The sequence below is a fragment of the Cicer arietinum genome, chromosome 4 (assembly GCF_000331145.2).
Source record: "Cicer arietinum cultivar CDC Frontier isolate Library 1 chromosome 4, Cicar.CDCFrontier_v2.0, whole genome shotgun sequence".
Classification (NCBI taxonomy): Eukaryota; Viridiplantae; Streptophyta; class Magnoliopsida; order Fabales; family Fabaceae; genus Cicer; species Cicer arietinum.
In genome coordinates, this window is record NC_021163.2 from 59,441,943 (window position 1) to 59,460,172 (window position 18,230).

Genomic DNA, 18,230 nt, shown 5'->3' on the forward strand with positions numbered 1-18,230 from the left:
CCATCGCATAATTCGCTATTTGCTAGGTACCTCTCAACGAGATCTTTTCTTTTCCATGGGCACAATTCCCAAATGGATTGCCTATAGTGATCAGGTAATTCAGTTCATGCACTCTCCTCCCCCACCTTTACTTAGCAGCAATTTGTCACATAATTCGCTATTTGCTAGGTACCTCTCAACGAGGTATCTTCTTTCCCATTGGCACAGTTCCCAAATTGATTGCCTATAGTGATGCTAATTGGACTGGTTGTCTCGACACTCGACGATTAGTCACCGATTGGTGCGTGTTTCTCGGTTCTTCATTGATATCATGGAAAAGTAAGAAACAAACAAACAAGAGTCTCTAAATCATCTACTGAATAAAGTATCGTGTCATGTCTACTGCTTATTCTGAGATAATCTGGCTTCATGATCTTTTGGCTGAACTTGAATTCCCTTAAATAGAGCTGACGTCTCTCTATGCCGACAATACAAGTACTATTCAAATTGTTGCAATTCCCGTTTTCGATGAGCGCACCAAACATATTGAAGTAGATTGTCACTATCCATGAAACTTATGATAATCAGATTATATTCATCCCTCACATCAATATTCAATTTCAAGTTGCAGACATTCTTACCAAAGTTGTTCCTCTCCCGCGCCATCAGTTTTTAGTTAGCAAACTGACGATTCTTGACTAGCCACATCAATTTAAGGGGGATGTGAATAAGGAAATAATATTAATTTGTAATTATATTTATTAGCTTTCCTAAAATAAGTTAGACAAATCAGAATTTGATTTGATCCCCTCATTTTGTAATTATTAGATGTAAATATTGTAATTATTATGTATATTGAGAAATATCAAAGCAAAATACATCAAACCTTAATTTGTGACACACATCAAATTTGTGAGTTGACAAAAATTAGAGTATGTGACATAGATAAAGATGAGTTGTTGCAAATAGAATTTGGGATTGTTTTAATATATTATAATAGAATAGAAGATAATAGATAATGTTTTGAATTTTTTTTAGAATTTAAAAAACATTCAATCAACTTTTTAAATGCATGCTTCAAAAACTTTCAATAGTGTCTTCTCAAATGTATTTACTATCAGTGAAATTGAAAACAAAAAACACTAAAGTAAACACAGCCTTTGTTTTTGAAATATCATTTGCGTTATTATTAAAGATCCATCCAACAAGAGCGGCCATTACAATTGTGAATTGGAGATGAAGAAGGAGATGTAACACACCACTCATACCAAACCTGTTTCAGATTACATAAAGCAATCCAAATCAGTAACATGAAATGTAAAAATAAAAATAAAAAGCCAACCTTTCTAGAATCAACACAGCGCCAGAAATGAACTTCAAGAATAGAGCCACGATCCACACGAATTGGCATCCTTAATGGGAAAAACATGGGAAACCTGCAGAAAACCCACAAAATAAAATGCATAATGCATTTTGATGGCAGAAAAAATGCAGTTGAAGGAGAACATTGCATTAGATTTGGCACCATTCAACCTACAAATGATGAGTTGGGATTCTTCCGATTTCTCAAAAGAAATAAAGAGTTCAATTACTATAGTTTGGTTTATAAAGACACTCAATAAAAACCATAATAAACGGAATCCTCCATTTCTCAAAAGAAAAAGAAATGGAGAGGTTAGTGGTGACTGGGGACACAGATCAGAATATGCCTTTGTCTCTATTTATGGTTGAATTTGATTTTGCAGCATCACCCAGTAACGTAATGGTACTTTGCCCCTTAATAAATCTCTAACAAATTTCTCTATCAAATTAAAGGGAAACATTTTCATTAAATGTTTATCAAATTCCTCTTTAGTGACATCAATTAAAATTTCCACTTTTATCCCAGACGAGTAAACCACTAAAGAAGGTAAACAATGATAATACCAAGAGAACAAATCTGGCTTCTTAGTTGAAGGTTCAGTTGCAAGACACACATCCTTATAAAGAGTCATATTAAAATAGCCAGCAAATCCTACAAAGTGCACAAAAGATCAGTATCAAAATAAATAAACATGGTTTAAGAGATGAGAATTTCATTCAAACTGTACAGATGACTTGCACTTCACAACATAGGGAAGCTGATAGATAATCTAGAAGGTTATAAGAAAATCACTCAATGGTACGTATTACTAACATCCTGAAACTATGATATGCGAATGCCCGGGTCCCAAACAATACCAAGACTATTGTGTGCAGCATCATTTACCTTCTCAGTATATCCTTTATATTCAAATAAGATTTAAACATGAGATTGTAATATTTTAAAATTTTCACTTTCCCATGAAATAAATAGACCCCAAGGTCTTCATGTCAGTAAATTTGGCTTCATACACTAATTCCCGATTCACACTTCATCCTTTGTAGATCTCAAACATGGACAAAATCAGTTAGTACACAACGCCAGCAACCTTCTTTAACTTGAATGTGCACAGTGCACACAAATTAAGAAAATATTTAGAAATTGCATGATATTCAGAGTAAAATTAAATAGCCTAGGATTAATCATTTTTATGAAGACTTATTCACTCGATAGGAGTACAAAGACCCTGCATACCGTGAACCATTGCTGACCCAGTGTCTTTAGGTATCTCAAACTGCAACTTCTTATACCGTTCGTTGCTTTCTTTATCAAACCATTTTGGATGAGTAAAGGTAAAAACCTAAGTAAGTCAAATCAAAGACAAACAAATTCAGCAGAAGCTACTTAATCTCAACTTTTTGAACCTCTTTAAATTTAACAGAAATACTAAAAAAGCATGAAGGTCAAACAGCATTATTGAAGTTATATAGGGTCTTAGATAAAGGTAGAAGACTTTGAATTATGATTATGCCTATGGTTTAATAGGACTGATGATACAAAAAATGAAACACTACTCCTTATTTATACTAGAACTAAACTCCTAATTTTGATCAAATGGGAAAGAAATTGTGATAATAACTAAGAAATATGGAAACTGATCCTAACAAATAATCTAACATATTGTAAGATTATATCAAGTTTTTATGATACTTTTATATCTTTTAACAAGCATATAGATTAGAAGAGTGGGTAGATTGAAGGAAAATCAAGGATAGCAAAATAAATGAGAAGTTCCTCACCTGTTGAGATGGCGCAAGCCGGGCCACATTGTATAGTTTCACAACACAAGCAGATTCTGAGTGTAAAATATATTTACGTGCCTTAGCCTGAAATATGACCACAAGCCAGTTAACTGTACTGAATTTATAATTTAAATTTGATAGAGGGAGAACTAGAGATATACTATTTGATATGACTTTGAAGCTGTCAATGGTTGGAGGAAACTTGTGTACCTGTTAGTTATTCTAATAATTAAAAGTCTCAAATATGCTGCAAATTTTTCTAGTATCCACACGGTAGCTAAATAGATTTTTCCATTGAAATATCTTTAAAGCTGCTAGCAGAAATGCACACTAGAACTTTCCCATGATATATTCATCTACCAAAACGAGAACTCTCTGGATGTAGCAAAATTCTTAAATAGGCTATAACCTGTGAGGGAACAGGCGAGCAATAGGGTTGCTACATAGTACAAAACTTCAAAGCACGAATTGGCATGAATATACGTAGGCAGAGATCTTATTTTTTTAAAATAAATAAAATATCAAAGAAAATAAAAATCAAAACATAATTCTACGGTTTACATGATTTCATCATTTTTCCTACAATAAGTTCATTTTGTTTAGTTTTTCATTGAGTAATATAAAGATCTATCAAGTCTTGTACACTTTCATAATAAACTCCATTTTCCCTGAAATTCAAGCTTTTTCTTTTCTCCTTTCACATACTACAAACAGAATACCAGATAAATATTACTCAAACATCAACCAAAACTATTAAGCTAACAATGGTATACGGAATATATTCAATCATTGAGCAGGCATAAATGTATTACCCAATCACCTCAAATCTTAAGTCACTTCCATAAATGTAATACATCTTCTGTTTTGGATAACCGGGTTTCTTCATTCTCTATTGTATTTGTTTTGTTCAAGATCTATTTCTGATTGGCAATAAGATATCTGCTCATGTTATCAAATGTATTTCACTCAAGTATGCTTAGATTCATAAGCCGACATCATATTGATCATGGCTTGGCTTCCATTGTAATATCTAGAAAGCTACAAGCTATAAATATCCTATTGAATAAATGTTTGGAAAAAATAATTTTTAGTGAGAAAAGGTTTGGTGGTTCTTGTTGCTATCAGATAAATAATTCCCAAAGTGCTTTGGTGAGCAAAATATTAGAAATTTATATGTATACTCACCAAACCATGTGACTCAAACTCCCTAGTCATTCATCTTAAATTATGGGGACCTAACAAAAGTTGGTAGGTATTTATACTAAAGGATGAATTATAAAACCTATAAACAAAGATAAATAAAAAATCTTGTAAATTGAAAAGAATTTACATACGAAGATGGTATTGAAATTCCATCTTTCTCTAGAAACCTCTGGGCGCCATCAAGACTTTCAGGAGACAGCTCATTGTCCCCAAAAGAACCTAACAAATCACTAACCTAAATTCAAGATAACAAAATCAGACAATTTAAAGAATAACGTTAAGCGAGTGATTAAGATTAAGTATGATTGTGCATATATACCAATATGTCAGCTCTTTCAGGGGCATTCCAGTAACGCACGTCACTCGTGACTATGAAAACAATATCAACCCAGTTGTTTGCCTTAATTACTTCCTGTTCCAACAAATAAAACATGGTCATGCCGGTGATTATTCGAAAGATTGAATCCTTATTTATCTAAAATCTTGTTAATATGGGGGGGGGGGGTCTTCATTAACAATGCAAGCACGTAAATGATAAAATAACATCAATCCCCTATGGTAAAAAACAAATGCTAAATATAATGTCTACAAAGTGCAATTAGTTTTATGCAGTGAACATGGATCACCTATCACAAAATTTTCCATTGTTTATGTTACACTGACCAAGCTTAAATACAAAAACTAAATTTTCCTCTTGATTTGAGTTCTAGAATACAAATCATTACAGTAGCAATAATCCCTATCTTTTCAAATTTTAATTTTGTCCCTACAAATTTTTTATTCATTTTTAGTGCATAGAGAATACAAAATTTGTGTGCTAAGAATGGATAAATAGATGGTCTAATTCAAATCACACCAGGAGATGTTTAATCTTCTCCTTATTAACCCTAAAAAATTTAAGTTGTAACCTTACACCTATATGTTACTTCTTAAAAACAAAATGAAGATTAGGCCACACTAATATAAATAAATTGAATTTGGCTACTTCTGTAATATGTAACTCTTGATTATTTTGGCATAGAAGTTCATGGAATCACTGTAAACGATAGAACAACTAACATCAAGTGCAATGACTGTTTGGGGATTCTTCTCCACAGCATAAACTTTTAGCTTCCGCCCAGTTATTTCGGCTGCCTGAAAAATATCATTCCAAAAGAATAGGATATTACCCAAATCAATTGCCACATATTGTGGTATAGAATCCCACCTTTAACGATGCAAACACAAGAGACCCACGCCCTGCACCAACCACCACCAATACCTTTCATGCCACAAGAACAACAAAATAACTTTCTGAGCTACATATTATCATGACCAGAAAAACAAAGTGTGTCAAAACAAAATGCAAGAAACATATTTTACCGTGACGATGAAGGAAGCCTTTTCATTGGGAACCCTATCTAGCAATGCTTTACAAATTGCTCTCTCGTACTAGCATAAAGAAAGCTACTGATTAGATTGCAAGTACTTACAAAAGGGCCACAGCCTTTTTCATATATTTTTTACCTAGAACATGTTCTAAGTGACAGCCAACAGGCTGCAAAATAAGAATGTCATGTACAAAGCATGCATAAATCCATAAAAAATCTGCACCTAAAGAATCTAGATCATCACCAACATATGGAAAAAGATGAAAAAAAATAGACCCAAGGTACACAGGTTATATCCAAGCAAGTGAGAGATCCTCTCCATATCTTAAAAGAAATAGAAATCCCCATTTCTATAGTTTTGTGTATATAAAGTCAAATAAATGCTTAATATTTGCCATATGTTTTCAAAATGTGAGTATATACTCAAAAAGTTTAGTAATGGAACTATCCATTTCTTTTGAGAAATAGAAAGGATCCTTACTCGCAAGTGAGCGCATAAAAACGCATGTTCAGTTCAATTTTCATTAAGAACTCCAAGCAACTCAATTGCTCAACAAAGGGCTACACATTCATACAAGTCAACTAGGAATTCGAAACAGTTTCACAATTCTGTTTGCCGGTTAGACAAAACATACAAACAAAAGACAAAGATAGAGAACTGATAATTGATATGGCCATACTTCCGTGTATTTCAATGAATCTGTCGCCTGACCCTCATAGCTCAAAGCAGATGAAAAATTTCTGAAAGGCTGCATAAAAATTTACAATTTAGTAATATACCAAATTCTAAGGCATGTGTACGAAACTAGGACATGCAATAACATGTTGCAAAAATTCCAAAAAGAAAGTTATAAACCAAATTCGAGTACGTCAAAAACAGATATATATTGCCATGCCTTGTAAAATTAACCCTTAAAACTGTATATGTTTTTTTAAAACTGTATAAAAGTTATTATTGTTTAAATATATAAAGATTACAATGAATACAATTTTACTAACAATGAAACAAAAAATTAAATGTACATAGATAAACTTTATTAAACGATTTACTATAGACAATATTTTTGTGTGGCTTTTGTATATTTTTGCATGTTTAACATTTAAGAATTGTAAATATCTTGGTGAAGAAACCAAGTGGTTGGAAAGTGGTTAATGGGCGTCAATGAAGGGCGAATCATTCGATCAGGATTACTATGACTCCTTTTTTCTTGGAACTCGAGGATTAAGACCAAAAGAAAATCTATTGGATTATTGAAAATATAATAGGCTTAAATTATAAAAGTAACAATATTTAATAGGTTTATCACACACTCTATGATATACAATACTTTTGGGAAAATTTCATAGCAAAATCAATTTTGAAGATAGCTTGCATATTAACATTTAGTATTTAAGATCTAATTTCCCTATTTCACATTCTATTTAACAATAAAAAGTTCAGTGCATATAGAGATATTATTCAACAATACAATACATAATTATTGATTGCACAACTCTAATGCAATATAAATGTCCTAGTGTACTATACTTGGCCTTTCTTCTTTGAGTTGAAAATAATAATTTAGAAACGCAGTAAAATCTAATCCAGTAGTATTAATATAATAAATCAATGTACTTCTTAAGGAGAAATATTTACAGACTAAAAAATGAAATCTTGACTATGATCAATATTTATTTAATTAATAATGAACTATATATATTTAATTGATAATGAGTGCACTTTGTTGAACATAATGATAGTATATATAACACACGTATGTACTGGAGGATCAACTCTCATAGCCATAAGAATGGAGGCAATTGCCCCCCACAGGTTTAATTTTAGTAGGTCATTATATCGACTAAACTTTATTTGTTCCCTTAAAAAAAAATTACCCTTAAAACAAAATTCACACGCTCTTTATTCTCCTCTCATTGGATTTTTGTATTTTACATCTCTAATTCTTGTATAGACAACTTTCATTCACTTTCTATTGTAAATTGTAATAGTAGCTTATAATATTTTATATAAAGACACAAACTGGTTTGAGAAAAAAATATAATATTTGGTCTCTTTAGAAATGAAAAATTCTAACTTTATTCTTAAAAAATTTATATGCCAGTTAAAATAGTCCGAAGATTAAAATGTCCATTATAGTTATCCAAATACACTTATTTGACTAATATTTGAGATTTCATGAGTATTACATTGAAATTTTTTTATTTGTTAGGGACCAAAATAAGTCTTTGTGTTTTTTCTCAACATTGATTTGGATCCTTTCTGTAATATTTTCTTCTCTAAATATATTATAACTATTTTCTTGCCCTCAATAAAAAAAAATTATTTGTCTTCTTCATAGAAGGTTTCAACAAGCATTCCATCCGATTTCAAATGTAAGCAACAAAAGAAACATCTCAAGCTAATATAGTAGTTATTCTTATTTAATTAGTAGTAACAATCAAAAAAATAATCAGATACTCCGAAACGCCTTTCATTAAAATTTGTGTTAGAAATAAAAGAATTTTTGAAAAATGAAATCTAAATTAGTTGACATTTACTTATAGTTTATACCATCAACTTAGGGGGTTCTATTGGATTGGGAATTTAAAGTACTATTTTTGTGTAAAAAAGTTTTTGAAATTATAAAAGACAAAGTACGAATATAATGACTTTTAAGATTTTTTAAAGGGTCAAATAAGTTTTTAATCCCTATAAAATTTTAATGTTTTGTTTTTAGTCTCTATATAAAACTTTTCCAACTTTTAGTCCACAAATATTTTTCGTCTTCATTTTTTGTCTCATGCTTTTAAGTCAACTTACGTATATCCTTTGAATTTTTGAATAATTTTGTACTGCCAAGTTTAGAACATTATAAGAATTCAATAAGAACAAAATTGGTTTAAAATACAAAATATCCTACTTGTTTTGATGATAACAAAATTAGTTTGTAGGAACAATTTTAGACACTAATGTTTTATTTAAAGTGTGCACTTCCAAAACCACAAAACCATAAAGGATATTAGAATATATCCTCTGATAATTGGTCACTAAAACATGGAAAACTCTGCATTTAAAACTAGTAAAAACCCGCCTCTGATATATTGTCTCTGCCTCTGATGGTACAAGAAGTGTTTGCCAAGATTGCCTATGTTCCTAATTTAGTTCTGCTCTCAGTGCAGCTGCTGAAGTCTGCCTATGATGAAGCAAAACAAGTTTTGGAAAAGTCTGCCTCTGATGAAGCAACAAGTTTCTGGTCAAACTGCCTATGACCAGTTGCCTTTGGAGATGAAGCAAGCATTTGAGTTCATTTGCCTCTGATACACAAGGTAACAAGAATTCCTCTACCTTTACCTCTGATAATCTCATCAAGTGTCTGACTCTGAACTATTATGTATCCTTTGGAAAAGTCAACGTCCTAGAAAAGCCAACACTCAGAAAAAGTCAACATCTTGGAAAAAGTCAATGTACAGAGAAAAGTCAATGTTTTGGAAAAAGACAACGAATCTGGTGAAAAGTCAACGCTGGAAAAAGTCAATGTCTGTAGTAAAAGTCAACGCTCTGACAAAATCACGTCATTTACTTTTGTCTCTGATCATTGCTTCTGGTCCAGTAAGTCTGCTTCTAGTAAAAAAATCATGATTTTGGTGTTCCTCCTCTGTTCAAGAAATCATGCATATGATGTTCTTGCCTCTGGTCAAGAAATCATGCGTCTGGTGTCCCTGCCTCTGGTCATGAAATCATGTCTCTGATTGTTCCTGCCTCTAGTCTATTGATCATGCCTTTGGTTGTTCTTTGCCTCTAATCAAGAACATTTTGCTTCAGCCAAACTGAAATCAAAATACTTAGAAAATTTCTAAGTTTCAATTTTATGCTCAACGGTTAGAAATAATCTCAACAGATATATTTTTAAAGACATTGAAGCACCATGTTGAAGGACAACAAGACCATATACCATGAAGGACACAAGGCCATTCCATGAAGGACACTAAGCCATCCCTTGAAGAACAAAGACATTGTTGTAACTGCTTCTATAATTGACACCCAATTTTGAGTTCAAAAAAAAGATAAAACAAGACGCAACAACTAACGACATTCTTTCAAAAAGAAACACTCACAAACCGCAAGCCAACACTGAGTTAGAAATTGTTCAAATTTATCAAAGTGTTGAGAAAGAAAAATCTAAGAGCTTATCTTATAAACATCCTCTAGTTAGAGAGAAAATTCTACAAAACCACAAACATATATTATGTTGTAACCAAGCCCAGTAATAGCTGATTGTGTTCCTCAACGGTTTGGCGGCACTAAGTTGAAAGTTGAGAAAACTTGTTAGAACTTGTAAGCTCAGTACGGTAGTGACTATCATTTCCTCAACAACTTGACGGTACAAAGTTGGATGTGAGAAGATTGAACATAGTCATAGTGAGTTCAAGTGTAAGTTCTAATTATATGGATTAAATCCTTCGAAGGAAGGGACTAGACATAGCTACTCAGTTAGTAGTGAACCAGATCAATTATTGAATTATTTATTTTATCATTTCAGTTTTATCACTTGAGTTTTTAAGCCATTCGAAATGCTTTTCAAAACTATGAACACAATTCAAATCCCCTTTTCTTGTGTTTCTTGACCAACAAATTCCCCTCACAAAAAAAAAATTAGAATTGTTTAACAAAAGATGGATTAAATATGAATTTTTAAGTGCTAAAAGCTCTTACGAAGAATTCGGTGGTGCTAAGGATTCGTCGTAAGCTGACATTTCGCTTCTCTGGACGATACAAAGATATACAGAAACTAGGAAAAGTAGCTTACAAACTGTAGTTCCCTGAAACCTCTCGGATAAATGCAATAGTTCCTGTTTCTCAGCTGTAAAAGGCAGCAGCAGGTAATTATCAGCCAACATATGAGTTGCTTATGAGCTTAGGTCCTGAAATGGAAGGTATAGTTCATCCAAAAAAAGGTATTATATAGGAGGGATAATAAGTTTGAAGAACGGTAGCATAGAAGAGAATCGCTAATTCAGTGGAAAGGCATGGATGCTAGGGATGCTACATGGGAAAATGAATTGTTGTTTAGGAGCCAGAACGAGGCAGAAATTAAAGGAGAGGGTAATGATAAGGCGCTGACTAAGCCAAATCAAACAAAGAAGGTGCTGTTTTAGTGGGCTTAAGGCTTAGTGGGAAACTTGAGAACAACTTTGCTTTGTGTTTTTTCAAGTTTCTAACTTTTAATTCATTGTCATAATATCATATATTACTTTCATTTTTTTAAACCAGCTCATATGAAGGGAGAGCTTTATTTTGAATTATTGTGAAAAAAGGAAATTTATTTTTAAAAATTGTGCATCCAATATGTTGTTAAAATGTGATTTTTTTACATTAAATATTTTTTTTAGAAACTTATTTGCATGAACTTATAACAATAAGGAGTATTGTAAACTATATTACAATAAGGAGTAGTGGAGGCTGAGTATTGGCTCTTATATGTTATATGGCTGGAAGAGAATGTTTTCTCATTTCCGAGGAGCCTTGGCTCTGGATATTTTGTATTGAGAGTTTTCTCTATTTTCTCGCATTTGAATACAATTTCCATTCCTTTTCCTGTAATTCTTAATTCTGCTCTATCAGCTAGTTAGTTCGGTTACATTGTGATGTCTGAAATAGGAGGACGAGATTGGAAAAAACTATCTTGTCATTTGAAAGTAAGTTGGGTTCTATAACTTGGAAGGTTTAAACCCTAAAAAATTATTTGTAATTAATGTTTATCACTATTTCTTTCTAATAAAGATACCAATTCCTATCAATTATTTTCCATGTTGACATTTTGAAAACTAAATTATTATATAATATTAATATATTTAACAGCTGGAAATAATGGTTCATGGTAAATCACCTAACAAGGGAGTTCACCCTAACGTTAGCATAAGTTTTAATACTTTGAAACTTAAAACTAAAACTTATATCAGTCAATGAAACACGTGAATGGCTACGTCAAATGCCAAAACAAACAATATTCATCTAAGAAAAAAAATACCGTAGTGAAGGACAAAGAATACATACTCGTAAGGGTAGTTGTAAAAAGTCTCTAATATCCAACTGACAAAGACACTGAGAGGGTCAAGAGGAAGATAATGGCAAATAGTGCTATGCCTTTCTATTTGAGAAGTGTGAAGATTCATACCTCCCGACATTCTCGCTCAGAAAGAGGGTTCCTTTGTTTGTATACATTACTAACTTGGTCTAGATATGGCCGTAAAGGATGTCGTTTTGAACCTAAAATGCATTTACAAAATAAAAAATGCAATACAAATAACAACATCAAAATCTTAAGATTCATACTAAGAACATACATGCGCATACCAAATCACAGCTTTCACAGTACATCAATGCAGGAATAGGTTAGATTTAAAAATAATAATACAATTTAAAAACAATACAAGGTTAAAATTATCCATGAAATTTCACTGTAACACTAAGTATTACAGTTTAAAGAATTGTCTCTAAATTTACATGAAAAACAAATAAAACAGGAAGAGGAGCTTACCTGCAGCGGATTGAGCATCAATAGGAACTTTTATTCCAGATATAATGATCTAGATACATGTTTAAAAAAAAGGTAGCATCCTTAGAAAGAAGATAAAGCTAATTGAGTTTATCTAAATCTTTTTCATATCCGTAGAAGACAAAGGATAAACGAGATGCTAAATGTAGGGTTACCAGCTGTGGAATTGCATTCACAGATTGTTTTTATGGAAAAGAGAGGGGGGTAGAGAAAAAGATGAATAGTGATCAGCCGATTTCAGAATTTGTGAAATCTTACTCTTCAAACAGCGTTACAGAACATATAATTTATTACTCAGCTTATTTCGTCATCCATAACTTACTATTGACTCAACAATATTAAGGTCTTAGGATTTCAAGAATTTTGGATGTTTACCGGTTTATTATGGTCAAGCAAATCGGCAATTAATTTCTGATGACGCTTTGGAAGGTACGTAGTATTACCACGTGCCTTAGTTAAAAAGATCTTGCATCAATTCATTCAAAAGAGTTAGACAAGAGTCAGCTGAGGAATCCTTGTTATTGGACATGCAAATGAAAAGATGTCCTTACATCTGTATCTAATATTGCAGCATCGACAGGCTCCCCGTACCAGCGTTTTAGTGAGTTCTCTGGAGGCAGGACTCTCCTGATAACAAGATCTAATGTTCATGCTTGAGGAAATCAAAATAGAATTGACACATTATTGAAAAATTTGAGCGAGGATATTTGAGGAATAAAACTCCAAAGCACTCACACACAAAGCACTTACTTAATATCAAGGGCGATTGTCAATAGATTATGATGATCACAGAGCACACGGAAGGAATTCCATGTTTGCCATGAATCAACCTAGAAATCAGGATTAGTGAGTGGCTGGAAATAAACTAGAGATCGTAAAATTTCATGCTGAATATCAGATTAAAAATAAATTATTCAATAGCTTGGACTTTACAGCAGAATTTTTTTTTCATTGAGAAGAATGTAGGTTTAGGAAGAATATAAGTTAATTATATAAAAATAGCAAGAATTCTCCTTTTGAGAATAAATGCGAATGAGCAACCATGACTGATATCAAGAGAAAAAAAAAATCAAAAATAGCAGAATTAGCTACAAGACATTCATTGCTTGATTTTAGCACTCTTACTCACCGAAGCATTGGATCTTGGACTATAGTCGTTATCAGACATCCCAATGGGAATCCTAAGCAATAACTTCAAAGTTACAGATATAAAAAGAAGTATAAGATTGCTGAAATGACATTTGTGGGGGACAAGGAATCAGTCATAACACTTGAACTTAGAGTATCACCTGCATGTTATTTTTTGGGCCCTTTAAGATCTGATTCACACACCTGGCATAGTTAGCACAAGAGTTTCCCTTAGGAGTTGGAAGAAGGCAAGCCTGCAGAACAATAAAATAAAATTAGGAAAACGTTATGCAGCTCAGAATAAGCAAATAATTGCATTTTTTTTTGTGACTACATGCTAAAGCATATCACATGGCCGGATCAAGGCTTAGGCCAATAAAGCAAACTTTAGGCCTCAAAAAAGTTACATAGCCCTCGTTTGGATTTACGTTGCAGCACGTGTCTCGCGTTCCAATGCTTTTTAAATGCAACTTTTGTGAAGCTAGAAATAGTAGCTTCTAGTGAATCGCACATTAGGTGGATGTCCCACTGTGATTCCAAATGAGAGTTTAGTATTAGTGGCTAATTTCTTTTTTATTTAAAAAAATACTCTTTCGTATTAATATAGAGGTCCAACTTAAAACCTTCTCCATACACAAAAAAATAAATAAAAGGTCTTTCATATTAATATAAAGGTCCCACTCACTCTTGGGCCAGCCGCCCTGGCATGACAGAATATCATTAGATGCAGTTTGGAAACAAACATGAAGCAACTTCATGCATTAAACCAAACAGCATCTTCTAATTCAATCAATGCACTAGGTAATTCATATTGATACTAGTGGTGGCAAAGTCTACAAAAGCAATACATGCACCCGAGCTACAGTGTAAAAATTCCAAAGAGAAGCTGAAATATAATAGGGTGGTTGTTTCCGTTGAACATATTGATCTTTAAAGTTCAATATGGATTTGATGGGGATAACTCAGGAATTAAAGTGAAAGAATATGTATTCACACAACTTTGGCAGTTCTCTATCATTTGGTAATTTACACCCAAAATAAATTTCATAGCGATAAGATTCTAATCAAACAACTACAAAAATCCAATGCTCTCTGCAAGGAAATTTAAAAAATCGAGCATTCGTGAGCAAAATAAGCAGTGATTTCAAACTTAACCAATAAATATGTGTAAAATTGCTCATTCCACTGAGTAATCAAAACAAAGGACAGAAATACATATATGAAATTAACTCCAATTTGATTCGGTCATCACACCTTAAGAGAGAGATAAGAGGCCCATTCTATTTGTTGTTTCAGAATAGCTTCAGAATCCGTCCTAACATTTTCATCTTCTGAATCCAAGTCTAACCATGGACAAATTTTTGCTGAATAAATGCAATAGATCATATTAGAAGCTTGACATGGATTCAAATGTGGCAAGATCATCAATAAAAAAGGGATATTGACGATAAAGAGAAATATAAAATAGACATCTAAACTCCAAAATAGATTTAGGCCTTTAATAAACGAACGCACAATAAACTAACAAACTGAGAAAAATAAAATGAGCCTTATTCATTACATTTCTCATTTTCTCTGTTTATAAGGAATGAGATGTCTTTATCAAGTAAACTAATAATGGATTGGATGAAAATTTCAAAGGAGTGACAATTTTTAATGATGAAAATTTCAACATCATAACAAAAATTAGCTAAAAAGAAAATGAGTAACTCATACCGACTACAATGCCAGCCTTGGCCCATTGAGCCCAGGCAACGTTTATGTCTGTTTCAGCATATGGATAGAGCCGTCGATCCAGATTATGAACTTCAGGATCTCTATCCTTGCTTGGCGAATGACCAGAAAACATCTGAAATTTTAAGAGGCCAATGTCATTTTCCAATTCGTATAATTCAATCCTTTTTTTAAAATAAAAAAAAAAAAAAAGAAAAAAACATTTTCTAAGCAAAAAATTAAAATAATACCCCCGCAATTAAATTTGCTAGCACTATAAGTACAGTCTTAACATTAACTACGCAAGAATAAAACCTAACTCAGTCTTCAAACTAAACTCTATGAAACATTTATACTGTCATAATTTGAAAAACTAATTGAATGTAATCAATACAGACATGTGTAGAATCAAGACATGTGTGCTACAGAGTAAACTCGATAGTTATGGTTTTAGAGTTAAATTAAAGTAAAACACCTCAGAATCCTATGAGATTGAAATGTAAACTGCATAATTCGATTATCTCAACTAAAACCTAAACCTCTTGCAAAGTACTAATTAAATATGAAGAAAAAGGAAATGGAAAGACGAACCAGAGGAGAAACAACGAAATCGAAATCTCCATGAACGATATAGGTCTTAATAGTTTCTTTAATGTTGAAGTAGAACGGAGTCTCTACACCACAAAAACGCGCTGTGTAAGTAATTCCTTCGCCTCTAAATCCGAGAGGCATTTTCACAAACTGAACGGAAAACGGAAGATGGAGAGAGCAGAGGGAAAGAATCGGAGAAAAGGAAAGAGAGTGTTGAAAGTGTGAAATTGCGAATGAGAGAAACTATTTATACACAACGAACTCGTGAGTGAATGAAGCGGGAATGAGAGAATTACTATACATGATGATGATTTGTTTCGGTATCTCAGAGCTTGTGTGCTTGTTGTAAAGTAATAACCGTCGTTCTGTTACTGGTACAACAAACTACTTGCATATTTTTGGAAGATAATACTCATTTTAATTCTAAGGTGTGATGATACATTGTCTTTATAATCTCTAAATCTATCAAAATTGCAAATAGAATCCAATTATCTTTATTGTTAGTAAATTTATGAGTTAAATTAATATAAAAATATATTTAAAGACTAATTAAAGTTAATTATCACATTTAAACAATATAATATTAATAATTAATAAATTGAGTTATAGGAAATAGAAAAAATAAACATTTTTGCTTCCCACACCCTTCATTTTGCTTCCGACACCCCTCAATTTTTTTTTCAAACCAAAATACTCTTCCCACTATATTCACTTAACTCCATCATTTCTATCTTCATCTCCTTCATCTTCATTAATCTAACCTTCAATCATCTTCATACTTTCCTTCTTCAATCATCTTCAACATTCTTTAATCATCTTCAACACCTATCATTTTCAACATCTTCATCATCTTCAACACCTTCATCACTTCAATCACCTTCAATAAAGTAAGCAAATCCTTATCAATAGTGTTGGTGTTTTCTGTTTTTGAATCTTTATAATGGTGTTGGTGTTGTTGTTTTTGCAAGCAAATCCTTTGAGGTTGTTTCTCATGAAACGTTTCTGGGTTCGGCGACACTGAGTTCACGTAGAGCTTAGTTTAGGGAGTTCACGTCCGTGAACTCATATCACGTAAGGATTTAGTTTAGGGAGTTCACGTCCGTGAACTCATAACACATAGGGTTTAGTTTAGGGAGTTCACGACCGTGAACTCAAATCACGTAAGGGTTAGTTTAGGGAGTTTGTGTAGGCTTTATGGAGTTCACGTATGGTTAGGCTTCTGGACTTGCATACATGGTTATATTGTTATGTTGTTTTGATAATGATTATTATTTGGTTATGCAGAAATGGTGTGCATAATGTTTACTGATAGAGCGGGTCGTGTTATAATCGACGAATGCACTTCGAATGATGACATTCGTCGTGTTAGACCAACCACTTATGCACGGGCTCATCGTGCTAAGTGTGAACAACGACGATTACAGAAGCAACAAGCAGAAGAGGCGCAACCGAGAAGCCCAATCAGAAGAGGTCCAACCAGAAGAGGCCCAACAAGAGGAAGCAGATAACAGATATCCTGGTGGTCCGGTTCACAGGTTTGTCCTAAGGACATATGGGGATCACATAGCGACACGACTATGAGACGGTGTGGTAATTTTCTGAATCAAATTAAATTTCTAATAGTTGTGTAATGTGTTTTGTTCCACAAATTTTTAATAGTTGTGTAATGTGCTTTTTGAGTGCAATATTTTTTCCACAAATTACTTGCTGGTGGTATAGGGGAATTTGACTTTAAATAAACCTGTTAAAATGAATAGTTGAATATTTTTTCAAAGCAATCATATATCCCACTTCTGGAAGTGTCATCCAATTATCCATATATTACATGGAGATATCATCCCCTCACCAACACTTGATTGTGTTCCTCTCAATCTAAATGGACATTCACATTTTCTAGTTCAAGTACTCCTCATAAGTTTAGGATTCTTCCAAGGTCTATATTTACCGCTTCTTTCACAACCAAGAATTAATTTTGTCTTTGTTCTTTGTCGTGTTATCGCAGTTTCAAATCTAAAAATGACAAGGACAATTCCATTTTCCCTTCCAACATTTCTAACCCATTTCAATAAATCATCTCGTGTATCAAACATCATGCCGGTGGTAAACACACCAGTTAAATCAATCATAACAGGTTCAACTTTGTCATTCATAGCGTCAAAATTAGGTTCCAAATCATCATACGTTTCTTCAAAATCATGATTCAAATCATCATATATTTCCTCAAAATCAGGTTCTAAACCTTCATACATTTCATCATTGTTGTCTCCCCCTTGATCCATTTAACTGCATCCAAAAATAACATTAATATAACATAAAAAACTCTATATCCTAAACCCCAAAAAATAAAAAAAATTCATAATTTTGAGTCTTACGTGAACTGAATTCATGTACATGTACAGGAACTCAATTCACGTATCACCTACGTGAATTGAATTCAAGTAAACATACGTGAACTAAGTTCACGTAAGACTCACATACGTTTACTCTGATAGAGCGGGTCGTGTTATAATCGACGAATGCACTTCGAATGATGACATTCGTCGTGTTAGACCAACCACTTATGCAC

General features: G+C 32.8%; 1 protein-coding gene across 13 annotated transcripts; it reads right to left on the bottom strand.

The window, feature by feature from the left end:
- Nucleotides 1-993: 993 nt before the first annotated feature.
- LOC101494476 (protein arginine N-methyltransferase 1.5-like) lies at nt 994-18,123 on the bottom strand. 13 transcript variants are annotated; one of them, XM_027333696.2, is made up of 23 exons: nt 15,966-18,121; nt 15,665-15,747; nt 15,077-15,209; nt 14,615-14,724; nt 13,522-13,614; nt 13,362-13,424; nt 12,983-13,062; nt 12,784-12,859; nt 12,608-12,697; nt 12,215-12,263; nt 11,852-11,943; nt 11,731-11,766; nt 6,377-6,445; nt 5,689-5,757; nt 5,534-5,587; nt 5,386-5,460; nt 4,646-4,738; nt 4,458-4,561; nt 3,285-3,333; nt 3,121-3,207; nt 2,576-2,681; nt 1,906-1,993; nt 994-1,415 (listed from the first exon to the last, which is right to left on the bottom strand). In XM_027333696.2, exons 3-23 carry the CDS (start codon nt 15,207-15,209, stop codon nt 1,169-1,171), a joined length of 1,863 nt encoding a protein of 620 aa, XP_027189497.1. In that variant the 5' UTR covers nt 15,665-15,747; nt 15,966-18,121; the 3' UTR covers nt 994-1,168. The 13 variants fall into 13 exon arrangements, with proteins under 13 accessions (XP_027189497.1, XP_027189494.1, XP_004498605.1 ...); XM_027333693.2 differs by having other exon boundaries at nt 15,961-18,121; XM_004498548.4 differs by having other exon boundaries at nt 994-1,252; nt 1,322-1,415; nt 15,665-18,120.
- Between the last annotated feature and the right edge of the window lie 107 nt (nt 18,124-18,230).

Coding starts and splice junctions, on each gene's coding strand:
- LOC101494476 (XM_027333690.2), bottom strand. CDS start 15,805: ATGCCTCTCGGATTTAGAGGCGAAGGAATTACTTACACAGCGCGTTTT. Junction 6,446..11,730: donor TTTTACAACTACCCTTACGA/GTATGTATTCTT, acceptor ATTTTTATGCAG/CCTTTCAGAAATTTTTCATC. Junction 4,739..5,385: donor AAACAGTCATTGCACTTGAT/GTTAGTTGTTCT, acceptor TTGTTGGAACAG/GAAGTAATTAAGGCAAACAA.